Source organism: Ursus maritimus, unplaced genomic scaffold (genome assembly GCF_017311325.1).
Source record: "Ursus maritimus isolate PB19 unplaced genomic scaffold, ASM1731132v1 scaffold_23, whole genome shotgun sequence".
NCBI classification, from domain to species: Eukaryota; Metazoa; Chordata; class Mammalia; order Carnivora; family Ursidae; genus Ursus; species Ursus maritimus.
Genome location: NW_024424786.1, coordinates 45,107,869 through 45,125,299, shown reverse-complemented (window position 1 = coordinate 45,125,299; position 17,431 = coordinate 45,107,869). Strand labels below are relative to the sequence as shown.

At 64.6% G+C, this 17,431-nt stretch overlaps 1 protein-coding gene across 1 annotated transcript in view; it reads left to right on the top strand.

The window, feature by feature from the left end:
- The first annotated feature begins 615 nt into the window (after positions 1–615).
- Positions 616–17,431, top strand: part of SLC22A18 (solute carrier family 22 member 18) — a 20,833-nt gene continuing 4,017 nt past the window's right edge. The window contains exons 1-7 of the mRNA XM_040638754.1: positions 616–1,009; positions 4,613–4,710; positions 5,570–5,730; positions 6,015–6,147; positions 13,809–13,927; positions 15,191–15,298; positions 16,063–16,163. Of these exons, the coding sequence (XP_040494688.1) occupies positions 866–1,009; positions 4,613–4,710; positions 5,570–5,730; positions 6,015–6,147; positions 13,809–13,927; positions 15,191–15,298; positions 16,063–16,163 (864 nt within the window). The 5' untranslated portion in view covers positions 616–865. The remainder of the gene's footprint in view (positions 1,010–4,612; positions 4,711–5,569; positions 5,731–6,014; positions 6,148–13,808; positions 13,928–15,190; positions 15,299–16,062; positions 16,164–17,431) is intronic.

Genomic DNA, 17,431 nt, shown 5'->3' with positions numbered 1-17,431 from the left:
GAGGCAGCAGCTGGGGCTTCCTCCTGCTGTCACCCGCCTCCGCCCCCACCCCTGGACCCCAGGCTCTGAAGGCCACCCCAGGGCTTAACGGTACAACTCCGTATTCATTCGGTAAAACTCTGCGGAGGCTTCCAGGGAGCCACTGAATCTGGTTTCTGCCGGCTGCGGGCTGGACAGCGGATAACCGGAGCTGAAGCAGGGCTGCCCTGCCGGGGGGCCTGCAAGGCTGAGCTGTGGCCCCCACCCCACCCTCAGGCCACACCAAAGCCCCCTTGGGCTCTGGCTGGAGGAGTGGGTGAGGGGGCTAAGCCTTCCTCCGGAAGCTGCTCCGAAGGGTGGGGGGGCACTCTGGGCCTAAGGAGCCCCCGTCCCAGAACAGGAACCTGAAATATAGAAGCCCGCACGTGCAGGAGGCCCCTACCTGAACTGTAGTCAGCAGCCGTCTGGGCCTCGAAAATGGGGCTTCCCTCTTAAAATGCGGGGCCGGTGCCTTCCTGTGTGAGGCACGGGGGGCGCGAAGCCTGGTCCACGCTAGCGGGCAGTGTCTGTGTCAGGTCGCATGGCAGCTGTGTTGCCCACAGACCCAGAGCTGTCGCTGGTGGAGGGGGAGGTCCACCTGCCATGTTCTCCGAGGGCAAGAGTGGCCTACAGTCACATAGCAGGTGGCTTGAAGCCCAGGTGGGGGTCCTGCAGCTCCGGTCTCTCCCACAGGCCCTCTCCGGGACAAGAGGCTAGGCCAGGTGCTGCCCGCCTCCCGCCCCGTGACTCAGCACCCTCGCCCAGCACAACACGACTTTTGCCCCCTGCCCGCTGTGCTGACCTCCTGCTCGGATCCGTCCAGGCTCTCCTGCCGCACCTGCCCGGCATGCGGGGAGCCAGAGCCCCCAGGGGCCAGCGCCAACACTCCGGCGGCATGGGCACTCTGGGCCGTCCCCGGGTCATTCTCCTCACCTACGTGCTATTTGCCCTGGAACTCACCTGCCTTTTCATGCGGTTCTCCATCATGCCAGTGAGTAACCCGCCCCCCCCCCGCCCGGGGCGGCCTGGCCACCCGTGTGCCCCACGGTCCCTCTCATCTTCCATCGGCACAGCGGCAGGGGCGGGGGGTGGGGGCGCAGGGCTGCCAGGGCTCCTCGTTGGGGAACCTGGGGACTGTGCCTCCTGGGCCCTCCATCAGCACTTCTTGAGCTCCGGTGAACGGCAGCCCCAGGGAGGGGCCATAGGGAGCCACCCCCACTGCCACGCAGCCCTTCTGGTGGCAGTGCCCCTCCCCCTGGCTGGCCTGGCTCCGTCCCTCCCACCCTACTGGGGGCCATTGCCCTATTGATCCGCCACCCCAACACCTGCTCGGCTCCTGTCCCTTCCGCGCTCAGGCCTCTGCTTGGGCCTCCTCCGAGGGAGCCCTCCCTCCCACCACCTGCCTGGACCCTAGAGCCTCTTTCCCTCCATCCAGGCCCTGCTGGGTCCGTCCTCCTGCAGGTTGCCCACGCCCCACATGCTGTTCCAGATACTAAATTCTTTCTGTCTCCCTGACCAGGGCGTGGGGGCGGGGCTGGCCCTGTCTCCTCCCCGGCTGCCTCCCCTGGTCTGGAACTCTGCCCAGTGATAGTAGGCGGTTGTTGGCTAAACGGCCATGGTCAGCGCTCGGTGCCCGCCCATCCGCTGTCCGCAGAGTCCATCTTTGCCCTCCTGCTGGTCCCTTCAACAGACCCCCGTCGAGCTGGCCGGGGCAACAGCACCCAGGGGGCTTTGGAAGTCCCAGAGGGCCTTCCCGTCTGGTCTGGGTGGGGCCGTGGCACAGCCACAGGCCCCTTCTTCTTCTTCTTTTTTTTTTTTTAAAGATTTTATTTATTTGTGTGACAGAGAGACAGCCAGCAAGAGAGGGAACACAGCAGGGGAGTGGGAGAGGAAGAAGCAGGCTCCCAGCGGAGGAGCCCGATGTGGGACTGGATCCCAGAACGCCGGGATCACGCCCTGAGCCGAAGGCAGACGCTTTAACGACTGCGCTACCCAGGCGCCCCCCACAGGCCCCTTCTTAAAAGTTCCCCAGGGGATTCTCCTGAGCAGCCCATACCGGGGATCCGGGGATCCGGGTGGGAGGGGGCACTGCCTCTGTCGCCGTTGTGGGCATGGCAGGAGCTTCAGGCCAAATGGTGAGCCCTGACTCCCCGCCCCCGAGGCCTGACTCCTTTCCTTAGTACCAGGTGGGCTGGGCAGATGCCTTGCTGTCCCATCGTGACCTGGGTCACAACGTCCCTCCCTGGGAGGGTTGGTGCGGGGAGTGATGAGTGAACAGTTCAAGCACAGAGTAAGGGTGGAACCTATCATTCCACAAATGCTCCCTGAGCACCTACTAGGTGCATTCTGTTCTCAGAACTTGGAATATAGCGAGCACAGGCTACACACTCCTTAGACTGTGCTGTGTGAGAGAGAAGGCGCTGCAGGGGCTGGGAGTGCCCACAGACGGGGCACAGGAAAGCATCCCCCAGAAGGCAGGCTTATAGGAAACAAAGAGCAAGCCTGGCTGGTGCAAAGGCCCTGGGGCAGTAGTGAGAACAATGAGGCTAGAGAGGAGTGAGCAGAGGGGAGCTGGAGGTAAGGACCCGGAAACAGCTGCGAGGACTCCAGGAGGGTGTTGGCCATGGGAAAGGCAGGAAGCTGTTGGCCTCGAGGTCTATGGTGAAGGTTGAGCCCAGGAGTTGCTGGTGGGTTGGGTGTGGCTGTGCAAGAAAGAGGGGAGGTCAGGGATGACACTGAGGATTTGGACCTGAACCTTTGCAAGGGCAGAGGCATCAGCCATGGAGCAGAGGAGCCGGTCCTTGGGGGAGACCAATGCGGAGCCAGTCCTGGATGTGCTGAATTCCAGATGCTTCTAGACACGGAGTGGAGAGCCAGAGGCTGTACAGGAGAGAGGTCCTGCGATAGCAGCGGCTGTCCTGGGACCCAGCTGGGCTCCCTGGAGTGAACCTGAGCAGAGCAGGAGTGGGGGTCACGCAGGGAGGGCGTCCTGAGGCACGTGTCATGCAAGTGGGGGGAGCAGCAGAGCCAAGCCTGGGGCCGCAGAGGAGGGGAGCCCCTGATGGTCATGGGGTGGGAGAGGCAAGGGGAGGGGCAGACGCTAGGCAGCTCCTCGGACGGTTTTTCTCTAAAGGGAACAAGCTTCAGGGTGGTAGCCAGAGGGGAGGGGTGGAGGGAAAACAGGAGAGACAGCAGCAGGGGTGCCACCGCTAATGGGGTCAGAGAGAGGAGACCTTGGGGAGCCCCATCCTTGGGGAGGGGGGAGGTGGCGGGATGCCAAGGAGACAGTGACTCAGGTGAGGACAATGTAGGTGGGCAGGTATTCTGCCTCCTGGTGGCAGCAGGGATGGGGGGGGGGACAAGGCAGGTATGAGTGCGAGAAGGAGGGATGCAGTGGGGTCGGGGAGAGCGTGGACTCATTAGGGGAACGCGGGGTGATCACCGAGTCAAGGGCACCAACAGGAGAGACCCAGACAGACAGCAGGGCTTCGGGCTTCTCCAGCGGGGTTCAGCGCTGCCTCCCAGCCGCCCCCCGCCCCCCACCCCATGCCAGGAGGAGGGAGACTGCCCGTTGCCCTGGGATTTCAGCTGCACTGGGGAAGGGGGTGTGCATGCAAGAAAGAAGGAAGGCGGAGGGATGCCCTTGACTGAGCCTGGGGAGAATACAGGGCATGGGGTCGGGGATGAGGCGTATCTGTTTCCTGGGGCTTAGAGCCACAGAAGCTTACTGTCTCACAGCCTGGAAGCCACGAGTCTGAATCCCGGGGTCTCAGGCCTCCCTCTGAGGCCTGCAGGGGAGGGTCCTTCCTGCCTCTTCCAGCTTCTGCTGGTCCCAGGCACTCCCCACATATTCCATTATCTGCCTCTGTCTTATCCCCTAACACGGCTGTCCCGCGGGGCATGCCCAAAACTCCCCTCTGTGTGAAGATACCAAACCCCCTCAAAGACCTCACTTGAACTTGGTTCCCTCTGTAAAGACTCTATCTCCAAATATGGTCACATTCGGGACACCGAGCATTAGGACTTGGGGGGGTCCCAATTCAACCTATAACAGGTGGCATCACTGGAGGGAGGGGCCGGGAACTCAAGAGGCCAGAGTGGGGGATATTGAGGTCAGGATTACAGCGGGCTAATCTGGGGTCCCCAGGACTCCTCCCGTTCTCTGGAGAGACACTGGTCATGGCCTTTACCTCCCCAGGTAGAGGTTGGGAGCCCCAAGGAGCAGGACCATGTCCTGCTGGGAAATGGGCCACCTTCTGGAGATCATCAGGGCATTTGGGGACCATGTCTTGCTGGGCTGGAAGATGCTCCGGTCCACCAGGCAGCTTCGAATGGATGAGGCGTGCCCTGCAGAGGGGAAGGAGGGCCAGCAGCCGCCTTCACTGAGTGCTGGGCCCAGCGAAGCCGGACCCAGAGGCCCCAACGGGCTCCTCACTCTACGTAGCCGAGGTCCAGGCCCGAGGGCCCCTGCCAGGCACACCACAGTGTGGTCAGAGGGATCTCCCCCCGCAGTTCAGGGCTACCTCTCCCACTCCTGACCCACTGCAACCCCCGACTTCCTGACCCTTCCCGTGGGCCCCTCCTGTGTTTGCAGTACCTGACCCGGCAGCTGGGCCTGGACTCCGTGGCCTTCGGCTACCTGCAGACGGCCTTCGGCGTGCTTCAGCTGCTGGGTGGGCCTGTGTTTGGCAGGTACCAGGGGGCAGGGAAGTTTGGGGGCCCTCCGCCCATGATGACCTGGGCCTGCCCCTTGGACCTCATGGGCTGGGTCACGCCAGCTTCCCAGACCTGGGCCTGGGCGCACCACCCACAGCTCTTCCCGACCCCTGGACCCCCACTGGCCTTGGGGCTGCTGCAGGCGGGAGCGTGGGGCTCAGGGACGGGGCCGCAGACAACCCCCCACAAACCCTGAGGGGGGCAGATCACTGTGGCAGGAGTCAGATCTTTAGGGTAACTGCGCAGAAATGGGGCTCCAGAGGCGGTAAAGTCAGACAGATCAGGGGCTCTGGAGGGTTTCCTGGGGCTGCTTGGGGGCCGGTGGAGAAAGGGCTGGAGCCTGGGAGACCCTTTTTTTTTTTTTTAAGATTTTATTTATTTATTTGAGGGAGAAAGAGAGCGCACAAGCAGGGGGAGGGGCAGAGGGAGAAGCAGGCTCCCCGCTGAGCAGGGACCCTGACCCAGGGCTCCATCTGGCTCCGGGGGATCCTGATATCATGACCTGAGCCGAAGGCAGCCTCTTAAGTGATGAGCCCCCCAGGCGCCCCAGGGAGACACTGTACAACCCGCAGGCCCGTGCTCCACTGGGACCCCGCAAGGTATTCTCGAAGGGAGCGGGAACGCGGTCTGGGTCAGACACCCCCAGGTCACCGCAGGCTGTGGCAGTGCTAAGCATGGGGAAGCAGAGGGCCCTCCCGGAATGTCCTGCACGCAGGTCTCCCTGACGGGCCATGAGGGGATCCCTGGGGCCTAGAGACCCGGCAGCCCCACGGGGTGGGCGTCAGGGGCAGAGGAGACAGGTATCCGTGGGGCTCACAGTTCCACGCTCCCCCAGGTTCGCTGATCAGCGTGGGGCGCGGGCCGCGTTCACGCTCAACTTCCTGGCATCCTCAGCCTTCTACCTGCTCTTGGCGGCCGCTTGCAGCCCGGCCCTGCCCGGCGTGGCCTTGCTCTACGCCTCGCCCTTACCGGCTGCACTCATGCAGGGGCTGCCAGGTAGGGCCAAGTAAGGCACCTGCAGGGGGGCGGGGCACGTCCGGAGAGCCCGGGGGCAGGGAGGTGGGGGATGGCCAGAGCCAGAGCGTGGGACGGAGGTCACCCTCTGGGTGCCGGTCTGGACCCGAGAGCAAGACTGGGGTGGAGCGGTGGCGGGAGTGGTGGTGGTGACACAGGGACATGGCCTGGGGAGCAGGTGGGGGAGGGGCGGGTGGGGGCGTGGCCTGGGCCGCAAGGGGCTCCTCGAGGGGGCCTCCCGGCTCAGCCCCCCGCTCCTCCCCCAGCCGCTCAGATGGTCATCGCCGACCTATCCGCGCCTGAGGAGCGGCCAGCGGCCCTGGGCCGGCTGGGCCTGTGTTTCGGAGTCGGCATGATCTTCGGCTCGCTGCTCGGCGGGACCCTGAGCGCCGCGTACGGGTGAGTGGCCAAGGCGGGAAGCGGACGGGGGCGGGCGGGGGGGCGGGCCAGGAGGCAGGAAGGATGAGACCGAGCCTCGGTTTCTCCATGTGCAGGTTGAGCAGCTCGGGTCAGGCGAAGGAAGATCCGTCCGGCCCCACACGGTGGGCGGGGTTAGTGGGTGGGCGGGGCCGGCTGGTGGGCGGGGCCGGAGCAGGAGCGCGAGGGCTGGGGTCCCGTGGCTGCACCGCACCTTCTCCTCGGGTTGCAACCCCGCAGGTGCGCTCCGGGACAGCGCGGGCGCAGGGCCGCCCCCGGCCTCTTGGCCCCAGGAGGTCCCAGCTAGGGGGACGTGCCACCTCCAGGGGTCCCATGGAAATCAGGCTGGACCTAGAGAAACCGGAGGGCAGGCCCTGGAGGCGGGGTCCCGGCCTGACCCGTGGGCACCATGTGGCCCTGGGCTGGGGCCGCTGGGGGCAACCAGACCTAGCTTCTGGGGTTTAGTAACTGCACGGAGCCGTCTGTACCCGCGGCCCTGGAGTGCGGCCTGGGAGAAGAGCTTAACCTTGGACCCAGAGACACCTAGCCCTGTAGAGGCCCCACCAGGCGAGGGAGGGGCACCTCGTTTCCGCCGCTGGGAGACGATCACCCCACCCTGTTCCTCCTCCCGCCCCAGCGCCCCAACGCCCCAACACCCACTCAAAATCGGCCTCTTTCATAGAGTGGACCTTGCCCCTTGCCTTCATTCAGACCCAAGTCTTTGCTTTCGGTCTGGAAGGTGAGTGCCCAGCTGTGGGTGGAGGCTGTGTGCCAGCTGGTGACCCAACTGCCCTGTGCAGGCCTGGGGAGGTTCCCTGGGACTCCATTCAGGCGAGAAGCCTTCCTGGGCTCTGAATCACACACACACACACACACACACACACACTCACACTCATACACGAATCACACACACGGACACGCAGGCACCTCTGTTGACCACAGGCCTTCCAATCTTGAATGATGCTGTGCAACAGACCCCAACGGCAGTCGATTTGGCCAGGTGATGACTGATCCCAGGGACTGGGGAACAAGAGGGGAGGGTGGCCTTGTTATACCAGCTCCCTGTATGAAGGGAGGTCTTCGTCCCCACCCCCCACCCCCCACCCCCAGTATTTTCATCAGAGCCTGGCTTGTGGATGTCTGTCTCTGCTGAGCTGCTCGGGCAGGAGGCTGGAGTGGGGACGATGGCTCCATTCATCTGTCACTGGTGTTTACTGAACAGCTACTAAGTGCCCTGGGATTCCAGGTTCTAGGATGCAGTGGTGAATGGGATAGGCCAAGTCCTCGGATAAAGCAAGAATGACACGTGTTATAATGTCAGGGTGAGCCTCGTCGTGTAAAAACTAATACAGCAGGACCGAGGGCAGTTGGGCAGGTGGTCACCAGGGCCTCGCCCGAAGGAAGTGAGGGGGGAGGCAGGAGGACGTCTGGGAAGCAAAGACCCAGCAAATGCAAAGGCCCTGAGGTTGGGGAATCGAGGAGGCCGGTGTGGCTGGAGTAGGGGAGCAGGGGGGGATGGAGGGGAGGTGTGCAGGAGGCCCGGCCATGGAGCCCTGGGCAGGTGGAGCAGGGGCAGGGGGGGACCCGGCTACTGTGTGGAGAACGTGGGAGCGAGGGCCACCTCTTGTACCAGTCCAGGCAGGAGAGGGGGGCAGCTGGACCAGGGGTGGCAGTGGGGCAGAGGGCAGGGTCGGCCTCAGTTTTGCCTATGGGCGGGATGCGGGTGTGAACCTTGCTGAGATCTGAGCAACGCACAGGGCCGGTGGAACTTGGGCCTCCATTGGGCTGCTCTTGTGCCCAGGAGGCAGTCCAGGCAGCTGTGGACCGGGCAGCTGAGTGAAGGGGTGTGTAGTCGGGCAAAGCAGGGCTGTATCCTCACATGGGCGGTCAAGCCCTGGGCCCCAGCTGGGCACTTCATATCAGAAGCGGGGTCAAGGAGGAGGCACAGTGAGGACATGAAGGGAAGGAGATCAAGGAGAACATTCCAGAAGCCAAGGGGCACGTGGGTCACGGAGGGGAGGCGCTTATAGGGTAGCAGCGACCGCGGGTTCTGCCTGCACACGAGCCGCTGGGGTAGTGGGAGCGAGAGAAAGAGGGCCCCAGTCTTCCCGGGAAGAAAAGAAAGAGGGTTGGGAGCGTGTAAATGGGGCCAAGGCGGGAAGAGGGTGCAGGAGAGGGAGAGGCAGGGCAGGGAGGAGCCCCCCATGCTGCCCCACCCACCTGGACTCCCAACGGTCCAGCCACCTGCTACCAGGGGCCGTGGGGCACCGACCATCCCCTGGACAGGTGTTCTTACCTGTGAACTGGGCCACCTGCACTGGCTCTGGTGTGTGCGGGCTGTCTAGAACCCCCCGCCCCCCCGGCCAGTCCCACCCGTGTCCCCTCTGCCATCACCTTCCTTTCCCTCCATCCCAGCTACTGGCCCAGAAGACACCACTCACTGCCTGCTCCCCCGAGCAGCCCCCAAGATTGCCTGCACCCCTGCCCTTACCTTCCAGAACAATCCATTGGCTTCCCTGCCTTCTTTCATCCCAAGATATAAGGTGCTTTATAGCCCCTATTTTTCCTTTGATGGGTGGGAAAACTGAGGTCCCTGGGAGAGTGAGTCTCCCCCATGGAGCTCCAGGTCCCCGTCTAAGGCCCAGGGAAAGTGGGCTCCAGGACCCCAGTACCCCATGGCAAGGGCCAGTGCCCTGTCTTCCTGTCCTCCTGGGCCAAGGGCCACATTGCGTCAAGGCACGCTGTCAGAGCTCCCTGGCCGCCACCTTCCTGCCCGCCCCACCTCTTGTGACCCCTCCCCTAAAAGGCCTCAGCCATGTTCTCACCTCCAGGGAGCAGGGGAGCAGAGAGAGGAAGTGGCCTTGGCAGCCTCAGGGTGTGGGAGGGCCACTGGTTTAACTGGTTTGGGTTCAGCCTGGAGCTCCAGCTGGGAGGCCTAGCTCCCACAGAGGGCCCAGGCCCCTGAGTCACTTAGCAGGTGGGGGGTGCTCTGTGACTCATGGCCCTGAGTCAGGTCCCAGGGCAAGGGGTCCAGGGATTCCTGGAAAGGGGAGCCACCTGCCCAACGAACACTGCTGACAGTGGACAAGGGGGAGCCCCAGGCCTGACTGCGGGACTTGGAGCGGGCAGGCCCCCACGCGCTGAGTGCTGAAAAGCCGTTGAACACACAGTGTTGGGTACAGAGGGGACTCTGTCCTCTGACAGGGCTCGGGATTTGGACAGATGCCCACGAGGATAGCAATTCACAGAGGCTGGGGAGGATTCGCACCAGGCTGGGGCAGCCTCCAGCTACAGACCCTGGAGGTCAGTGTCACCAGGCAGCACTCCCAGGCACCGGCTGGCCTGTGAGTGGCCCTGATCTGGCAGCACAAGCTTCGCCGGGTGGGCCCTCCATGACTCAGAGGGATTTTACGACACTCCTTATCTCCCCGAGGACTTGGCATGTTATCTCAGCCTCGGGTCTGGCCGGGGGAATGGGAAGCCCTTATCCTGCTGACAGAGGGTTTCCGCACCACTGACACGGTGACACGGTGACACCACTGCTTCCCCTGGAAGTTAATGAGTAAACACTCAGGGCTGCCCTGAATGAATGAGACGGGAGTACTCGTGGGTCAGCCAGGCGGCCTGCTCCACTTGGTGCTCACGATGGCTCACAGAGGCTCTCCCCACCACTGGTGGGGGGACACAGGGACCCGGTAGAAGGATCTGGGTGTCCCGGGCATGGGGAAGTGCACAGACAGGGCCCAGCTGGCCGAGCGTAAGCTCAGCTTAGACCTGAGAGGAGAGGGAGAAATCAGCTGTTGAAGGTAGGACTGGCATGGGCAGTGTTCCAGGCAGAGGGAAAGCCTGTGCAAAGGCCCTGGGGCAGGAAGGAGCTTGGGACATGCTTGGAGGCCTGTGTGGTTGGAACTGGAGGGATCAGGTGCTCGGGGAACACGGAGGCCTACAAAGGGTCAGGCCAGACAAGGCTTCTCGGCCTTTTTTCTGGGACTTGGAAGACAGAGGAAGGCTGAATCAGGAGTGGCCCCACAGGACTTCCGTTTTCAGACATTGTTCTAGCTACAGGATGGTAGGATTTGGCAGGGCAGGGTGACTTCTGCACCCCAAGCCCCAGGCCGACATCCAGTGACTCTGGTGACTTTTGGAGCCAGGTATCACGTGAAGCTGGGTCCCAGCTGCCCGCAGCCTGTCCTCCAGGTTGGATAGGACAGGGGTGTGCCATCCAGGAGGCCCTGAGCCCCCCGGGGCTAGGGGAGCCTCAGACCAGGGTGAGGGCAGCCCTAACCTCAGTGGTACTGTTACCTTATGGACGGACAGGGTCGGGTGGAGGGGACAAAAGCATGGTGTCCACGCAGGGTGGGCGGATGGCCTAGCCCACCGCCCTCCTGACGATGTCGTGTTGGCACACGGTGGGCCCTTGAGCTGAGGAGGAAAGGCGGGCCATCTGCGCCTCGGACCAATCTACTAGCACTGGTGACCAGCCACGACAGACTGTGGCCCATGGGCTGGGCTCCGGGACGGCCAGTCTGCCCTCTGGGAACCTGTGCAGCCATTGAGGGTGGGGACAGGGTGTCCCGGGAGGGTGGACCCCAGGGAGTCCAGCCCTCATCTGCATCTGAGGAAAGGAGGTCACCTAGCAAGTTTGCTGCGGAGAAGGGCAAAAGGACAAAGAGACTCGGGAGCCCAGAGTCCTGCCCGGAGCCCCTCCATGGCCTCTATTCCTCCCGCCTCCTGTCCGTCCATTCAACCAAAAACAAAAGGGTTGGGTGGACAAAGGCATGCTGGACGTTGCCTGCCGTCGTGGTCGACACTCAATTTGTAACTGGGCCCCAGTGAGGCAACAACAACGGGACGCGGCCGTCCCGCGGGATCCTGCACAAAGGAGGCCAGAGGCCCCTGGCCGGGGAGCTGCCTCTGCCCTGTGCTCAGGGGCGCACTGACCCGAAGGTTGACCTGAAGGTCCCTGGGGAGGGGCGCCGAGCTGTGTTCTGGAGGACAGAGCAGCGCCCCGGGGCTGGGCGGGGGTGGGGGGCACCAGGCTAGAGAAGACCCAGGCCCAGGAGACGGCCCTCCGCGCTTGGGGGGGGGGGGCGGCGCTGAGCTGGCCCGCCGCGTCATTGCCCTTGCCTTCTGCTCGTCCCCCCACCCCAGCATTTGTCCTGGGAGAGTCGGAGGGGGCTGTGAGGGAGGGAAGGACACCCCCCACATCCCCTGGGATGCTGAGGCTCCCAACTCCCTCCGGGGCCCCCAGGGTCCCCGTGATCCCTTTGGTTTCCCAGTCTTCATGCAAGGAGTGGGTGAGATGCCACAAGAAGGGGCCTGGCTCCTTGCCACCACACGGCCCTCGCTTGTCACCAGCCTCCCGGAATAGGCCATCCAAGCGGCCGCCTCTGCTCCCTCGAGTTTCCGGGGCATCTGGAAAGAAAGCAGGTTCTGTCCCTGCCCTCCAGGCCCCAAGCAATGACGCGCTGGTCCTGAAGAAAGGGCCCTTCTCTCTGGGGCCGGCCGTCAGGGCCAGGGTGTCCCTGCCCACGTCACAGATCAGTCCCTGCCAGCCTGAGGAGGGGTCTTCCTCCTGGGCTGGCCTCGGCCCTCCCCAGGGGACTGAGCACAGGCCTCTGACCCTCTGACCTGTCGGTCGGTGGAAATGCCCATCCGCGTGGAAGCCTGGTGGTCAGAGGCCTGAATGTCCACCATCCCGGGCAGTGGGGGTCGGAGGGGGGGCCAGAGATGGTCCAGTGGGGGAGGGGAGGGGAGGGTGAGCAACACGTGCAGGCTGGACAAGTGCCAGCTCCAATGCTGACCACCTAGTCAGAGATAGGGGGTGGTCTCCGCCCCCACTGGCCCCCCGACTCCATTGGAACAGGGCCTCTCCTGCCTGTGGTCTCCCGCAGGAGCTCTGCGTGTGCGTGCACACGTGTGTGCCCCTGTGTGTCTGTGTGCACATACGTGAGCTGTGGTGGGGAGGGGCGGGGAAGTCCTTTCTTTGCACTCCGCAGAGGGCCAAGGGCTCCTTGTGTCAAGGCCCGAACAGGGCAGATCTGGGGGCTCTGGTGAGGTTTGGGTCAGGATGTGGTGCTTTCAAACAGCTCACATGTGTGTCCCATGGCCTGATGTTCCCTGGGGTCTTGGTGCAGGGTCCCCTCCGCTGGCACACTTGTCTTTGGGGCCAGGTACTAGCCATCTGATGGAGCAGGCCCCTCTCGTGCCCACCAGGGGCAGAGTGCCAGGGGCTTGCAGAGAAAGGCTCTTGCAGGATGTATAGGAGTTTTCTCTGCGGCTGAGGGGAAGGGCCCTGGGGCCACACGCCAGCCTAGAAGGTCAGAGCGGGGCCTTTCTCAGTAAGTTTTCCATTCCTTCCTATCTCCCCCCTCCACCCTGGGAGGGGGCTGGGTTGGCCTCCGGGAGAAATGGTGATGATCAGAAGGACCAGCCCCCAGGGCCTGCGCTGCCTCCTGGCCCTTCCAGGGGTCAGGGGCTGAGTTTCCACGTAGTGACTCATGGTGGGGAGGGACTTCTTCAGAAGCCCAAGCTGAGGGGCTCACCTGAGTCGGGGTCCCTGGTCTGTGCAGGCGGGAGGGAGGGCATCCTGAGGGCAGCGTCTGAAGCCCCTTCCCAAGCCCAGCGTGCCCCGCCCTGCAGGAAGAGGGGCGCCATGGCTGGGGGCTCCTGAGGCCTACAGAGTGGAGGGGGGAGAGGCGCCATGAGGCCGTCTGGGGGTCCCATGGTCTTCCGTGCCCAGGCTCCCTGCCACCCCTGCACCTCAGCCTCCTGCGCACCCCCTCCTGGAGCCCAGACTCCAGTGCCGCCTGGCACCAAATTCCTCATCACCCAAAGGGCCAGACGCGTGTCACCCAAAGGAACCGCTGAGCCGTCCCCCACCCCAGGAGGCCCCTCCAGTCCTACCAGAAGGACGAGGACGGTTCCAGGGACAGGGTTTTTCCTCTGGGAACCTCAGTTTGCTCCTCTGTCGAATGGGCAGGACTCACGACCGGCCCACTTCTGCCAGGGCTGCCCAGGGAGCTCCTCCATGTGGGAAGACCCAGCCTGGAGCTGAGTCCTGGGCCCCCAGATGTGTGACGCCCCTGCCCTGGCTGGGAGCAGGGGGTGCGTGCACGTGCATGCGCACACACACGCGCTCACACGCATGCACACGCGCTCGCTCACACGCACGCACGCTCACACGCACGCCCACACACGTGCACATACACACAAACGCACACACGCGTGCCCCAGGCCAGTCCTCTGAGGGCCTTCCTACCCCTCGGCAATCTGGGAGCCCACCACCTCCTGGGAGACTCCGCTCCAGCCCTCCAGGGCTCAGCTCCCCGGCGCTGGCCACTGCCCACCCTCGGAGACCCGGGATCCGTGTGGCGGGATGCCGGAGGCGGCGGCTGCAGCGTGAGCGTGGGGCACGGGGACAGCTTCATCCGCTCCATCATCCCATCCCCTAATGAATGTGCCCTGAGGGTCGCAGTCCCCGTCCCCCGGGTCACAGGCAGTGGGGCTGCGGCCGGTGGGGTTTGAGCTGTTCTCAGCGGTGGAGAACGAAGCGTAGCTGAAGGGGCCCCAGGGGGAGATGCCAAATGCGGTGCCCATACACAGGGACCCACGTCCTGTGTGACCACTACTGTCACCCCCAGGCTTCGATGTCCAGCTTTCGTGGCTCTTGTGGCCAACCTCGTGGCAGCCACCCTCAGCTACACCTTCATCCCCAGCAGCACTAAAGGGGCCAGCGCCCCCACCCCAGCTGCCCCGCCAGGTAAGCCCGCCAGGGGAGCCCTGCCAGGAAAGCTCTGCCAGGCACACGGCCCGGGTAAGCCCTCCAGGGGAGCCCCGCCAGGCACACCGTGCCTGGTGCTGCACCGCTATGAAGCATGAGCCCTCAGCCTCACCAGCCAGCACCCTGGACCTCCCTTCAGGGAGGGTCAGCCGAGACCTGGACGTACCAAAGCAACCACAGTGGCTTCCTACCCACTGAGGCGGGCGTGCGGGCTGCAGGCAACAGCACACGGAGCAGGGGGTAGAATTTAGGGGCCGCTCACGCCCTCTTTCCCTCTGCGAGCCGCTCTGGAGTGCCAGGAGTCTGCGGGCTGCCGACACCGTCAGAGCTGAGTGGGTGCAGTCTCGGGGGAGGAAAGCATGGGGGCTCAGAGAGGCTGAGGCTGGAAGCAGGGGAGAGGTCGGGGCAGGCCCAGGGAGGATGGGACGGACCACGGGTGCGGTTAGCCAGGATCCTGAGTCCCAGAGCCGCAGGCGCTGCGGTGCACAGGAGCGTGGTTCTGGGGAAGCCCCGGGGGGGGGGGGGGGCAGAGCAGTGCCAGCGAGGCCATGTGGGGCCTCCTGGGCCCACAGGGAAGGTCAGGGCTCCACAGAGGGGCCAGCGGAGGACCCCATGTCTCTGTGCCCAGGGACTGAGAGGTCAGGAGGGAGGACATGCCAGCCAGGGGTCAGAGGAAGAGCCAAATACAGGCGGACCCCCGGGAGGGCTGGATAGAGGGGGAGGGCAGGGGGCACAAGGCCGCGCACAGCTAGAAGCCAATGCCAGAATGCTCAGCGATGGCCACCGGGTCACTATATGGTGGTCGCTCGCAGCCAGACAGGGGCCCCCACTCCCTATTGGCTTCCGGCGAGGCCAGCGGGCCACCACCCTGGTCACATAGGTCGGAGGCAAGAGTGCCCGGGCCAAGCCGGGTAGCCCGTGAGCAGAGGCACTGTTTCCCAACGCCTCCCTGGGCTGGTAGGACTGAGAACTCAGCCCCGGGAGCGCACCGAGCTGCCCCTAAGGGGCCCGGGGACAGGGCGTGCTGGGAGCTGTCGGCTCCTGTTCCCCTGAGCAGGTGCCAAAGCCAGAGGGAGGAGAATCTGCTGAGAGCTAGTGTCCAGCAGGGGTGTGGGACGCCAGGCTCAGAGAGGGGCCTCCTTCCCACCCCGCAGCCCAGCCCCCACAGCCAGGATGAGACCAGGCAGGCAAGCTGGAGAGTGGGCCACCCGATGGTCTGAGCGGGCTCTCGGTGTCCCCCAGGCGGAACCCAAGCAAGCGTGTTTGACCTGAAGGCCATCAGCCGCGTGCTGCTCCAGCCCGGGGTCCTGCCTGTGTTCCTCGTCAAGGTGGTTTCCGGCTTCCCCTCCGGTGAGTCCCAGCGCCTGGCACGGACCCCTCCCTCCACCCACTGTCCCATGCTCCACGCCCTCCCTGAGCCATCGCCTGGCACTGGGTCCCAGACGAGGAGATGACCCCTGGTTCATGCCGAGCGGCTGCACGGGGTGGGGAGGGGAGGGGGAAGAACAGAAAAGCAGGGCCCCCACCTCATACACAGTCCTCTGTGCCCTGCCCTGCGGTTTCTGAGCCCCACTCTGGGATCCTTTAACTGGGGGGCAGCCCAGACGACAAATTAATGAGGTGTCATGCTGGCACGAAAGGGTTCATCTCTCATCCCCCAAAAGTTCTCACCCTTGCAGAAGCAAAGGTCCTGGGGTCGGAGGGGGCTGCCCGGCCAGGCCCTCACCAGCTGTCCCAGATCCAGGTCCGCTCTTCGGGGTCCCAGTAATGGGACCAGAATGGCTGACTTCAGCAAAAGGGACCTCTGGGGGCCACCAGTGGTCCGGAGTCACCTCCTCCCACATTGTCAGCCCCGGGCCCCCCACCTCCCAATGGCCCTCATCCAGGACGCCCTGGGCTCTGGCCAGCCTGGCCATGAGGAAGCTTCTGGCAACTTCCTGTGCACAGTGTCCATCGGTCCCTGGGGCCTCGCTTGCCATGCCACAGGTCCACAAAATCCCCAGAAAGCCGTCGGTCACTGTGGCCAGACCAGGGCTCCCAGCCCGGCTGACAGGGGAGGTGGGCCCTGAGGCCAGGGGCTTGGGGATGACCAGGAAGCCCCTCCCCCCTCCCAGGACTCTTCATGGTCATGTTCTCCATCATCTCCATGGACTTCTTCCAGTTGGACGCCGCACAGGCCGGCTACCTCACGTCCTTCTTCGGGGTTCTCCAGATGGTGAGTGGTTGCCCGGTGTTCCTGGCGTGCCTTGGGTGGGTCAGGGGTCTTTGATGCGGCGGACCTCACAGCCTGCCAGCCTCAGTTTCTCCACGGCGCTGACAGTTCGCTTCTGGCTGCCCTCCCGCCTCCCAGGGTGCACGCTCCCCCTCCCCAGCAAGCTTGCCCGCCTCCCCCTGCTCAAGGCTGCCACCGACAGGCCTGAGTCCACGCCACTGCGCTGCCTGGGGGACTGAGAGGGGAGGAAGGAGGCTAGCACCCCGTGGAGGCTGGGGAGCCCTTGGCCTCCCGTCAGGAAGCAGGTCGAGGGTCCACGATCCACTGAGCGTGTCTCGGAAGGCCGGGGCAGGAGCAGCGCCCAGTGGTGGGGCGTGGGCCAAGGCTGCCTGCCCACAGCAGGCAAGCTCCCCGAGCTCTGGGTCTCCGTCCCCTTGTCCGTCCAGCAAGGCCGAGCACCCTGGCTGGTGGGGGTGACGACGTGGCCACACACTCAGAACAGACCGGCCACCTCGGAAAGCCCCACCCGAGTGACGGTCACTCTCTGTCCTTGTGAGATGCCCCCAGCCTGGCCACTGCCAGTCAGGAGACGCCCGAGAAGTGTGTCCAGGTGGGACAGGTGTCCGGTGCGCCAGCTCGCGGGCCCCGCTCCTCCTGGATCTGCACCAGGCCCTGGGGTGGCGGGACAGGTGGCGATGCGCTGCCGCCACCCTGGACGGCTGCCCGACAGCCGGAGTGCGGGAGGGGCTATTCTGGGCCCGTCTGGGGGGAGGTAGCCCTGGACCTCTCCAGAAGCACGTGACATTCCCAGCACCTCCAGGCCATCTGCTCCGCACGCCCCTGGGCCTAGGACTGGTCTGGAGCGTGGGGCTAAAATAGCAGCTCCTGCGGCTGCTGTGCACAGCGGGGGGGCAGGGGGGCCCTCAGCGTGGCGGCGGGCGGGGCAGGAAGGGCCAGCCTGGCGGGGAAGCAGGCGACAAACACGAAGTAACAACAGGGACAGCATGCCGGGTTTGGGGGCCCCTGCAGCCCGGTTCTAAGTGGCTGCCCCTGGGAGACCAGGTCTGTGTGTCAGCTAAAGCCAGCAGACCCCTTGAGACCCTTAGACAGACTAGGAGCCTGTGGCCCGGTCAGGGACAAGGGGCACAATGGTGACCCTGCCTGAGACGGGCCTGGGTCTCGGGCCCCTGTAGGGTTGGTGCCGGACCCTGGGGGCAGCTGGGGCCCAACTGCATCTGGAGGCTCTGCGGGCAGACGGGCGGGGGGGGGGG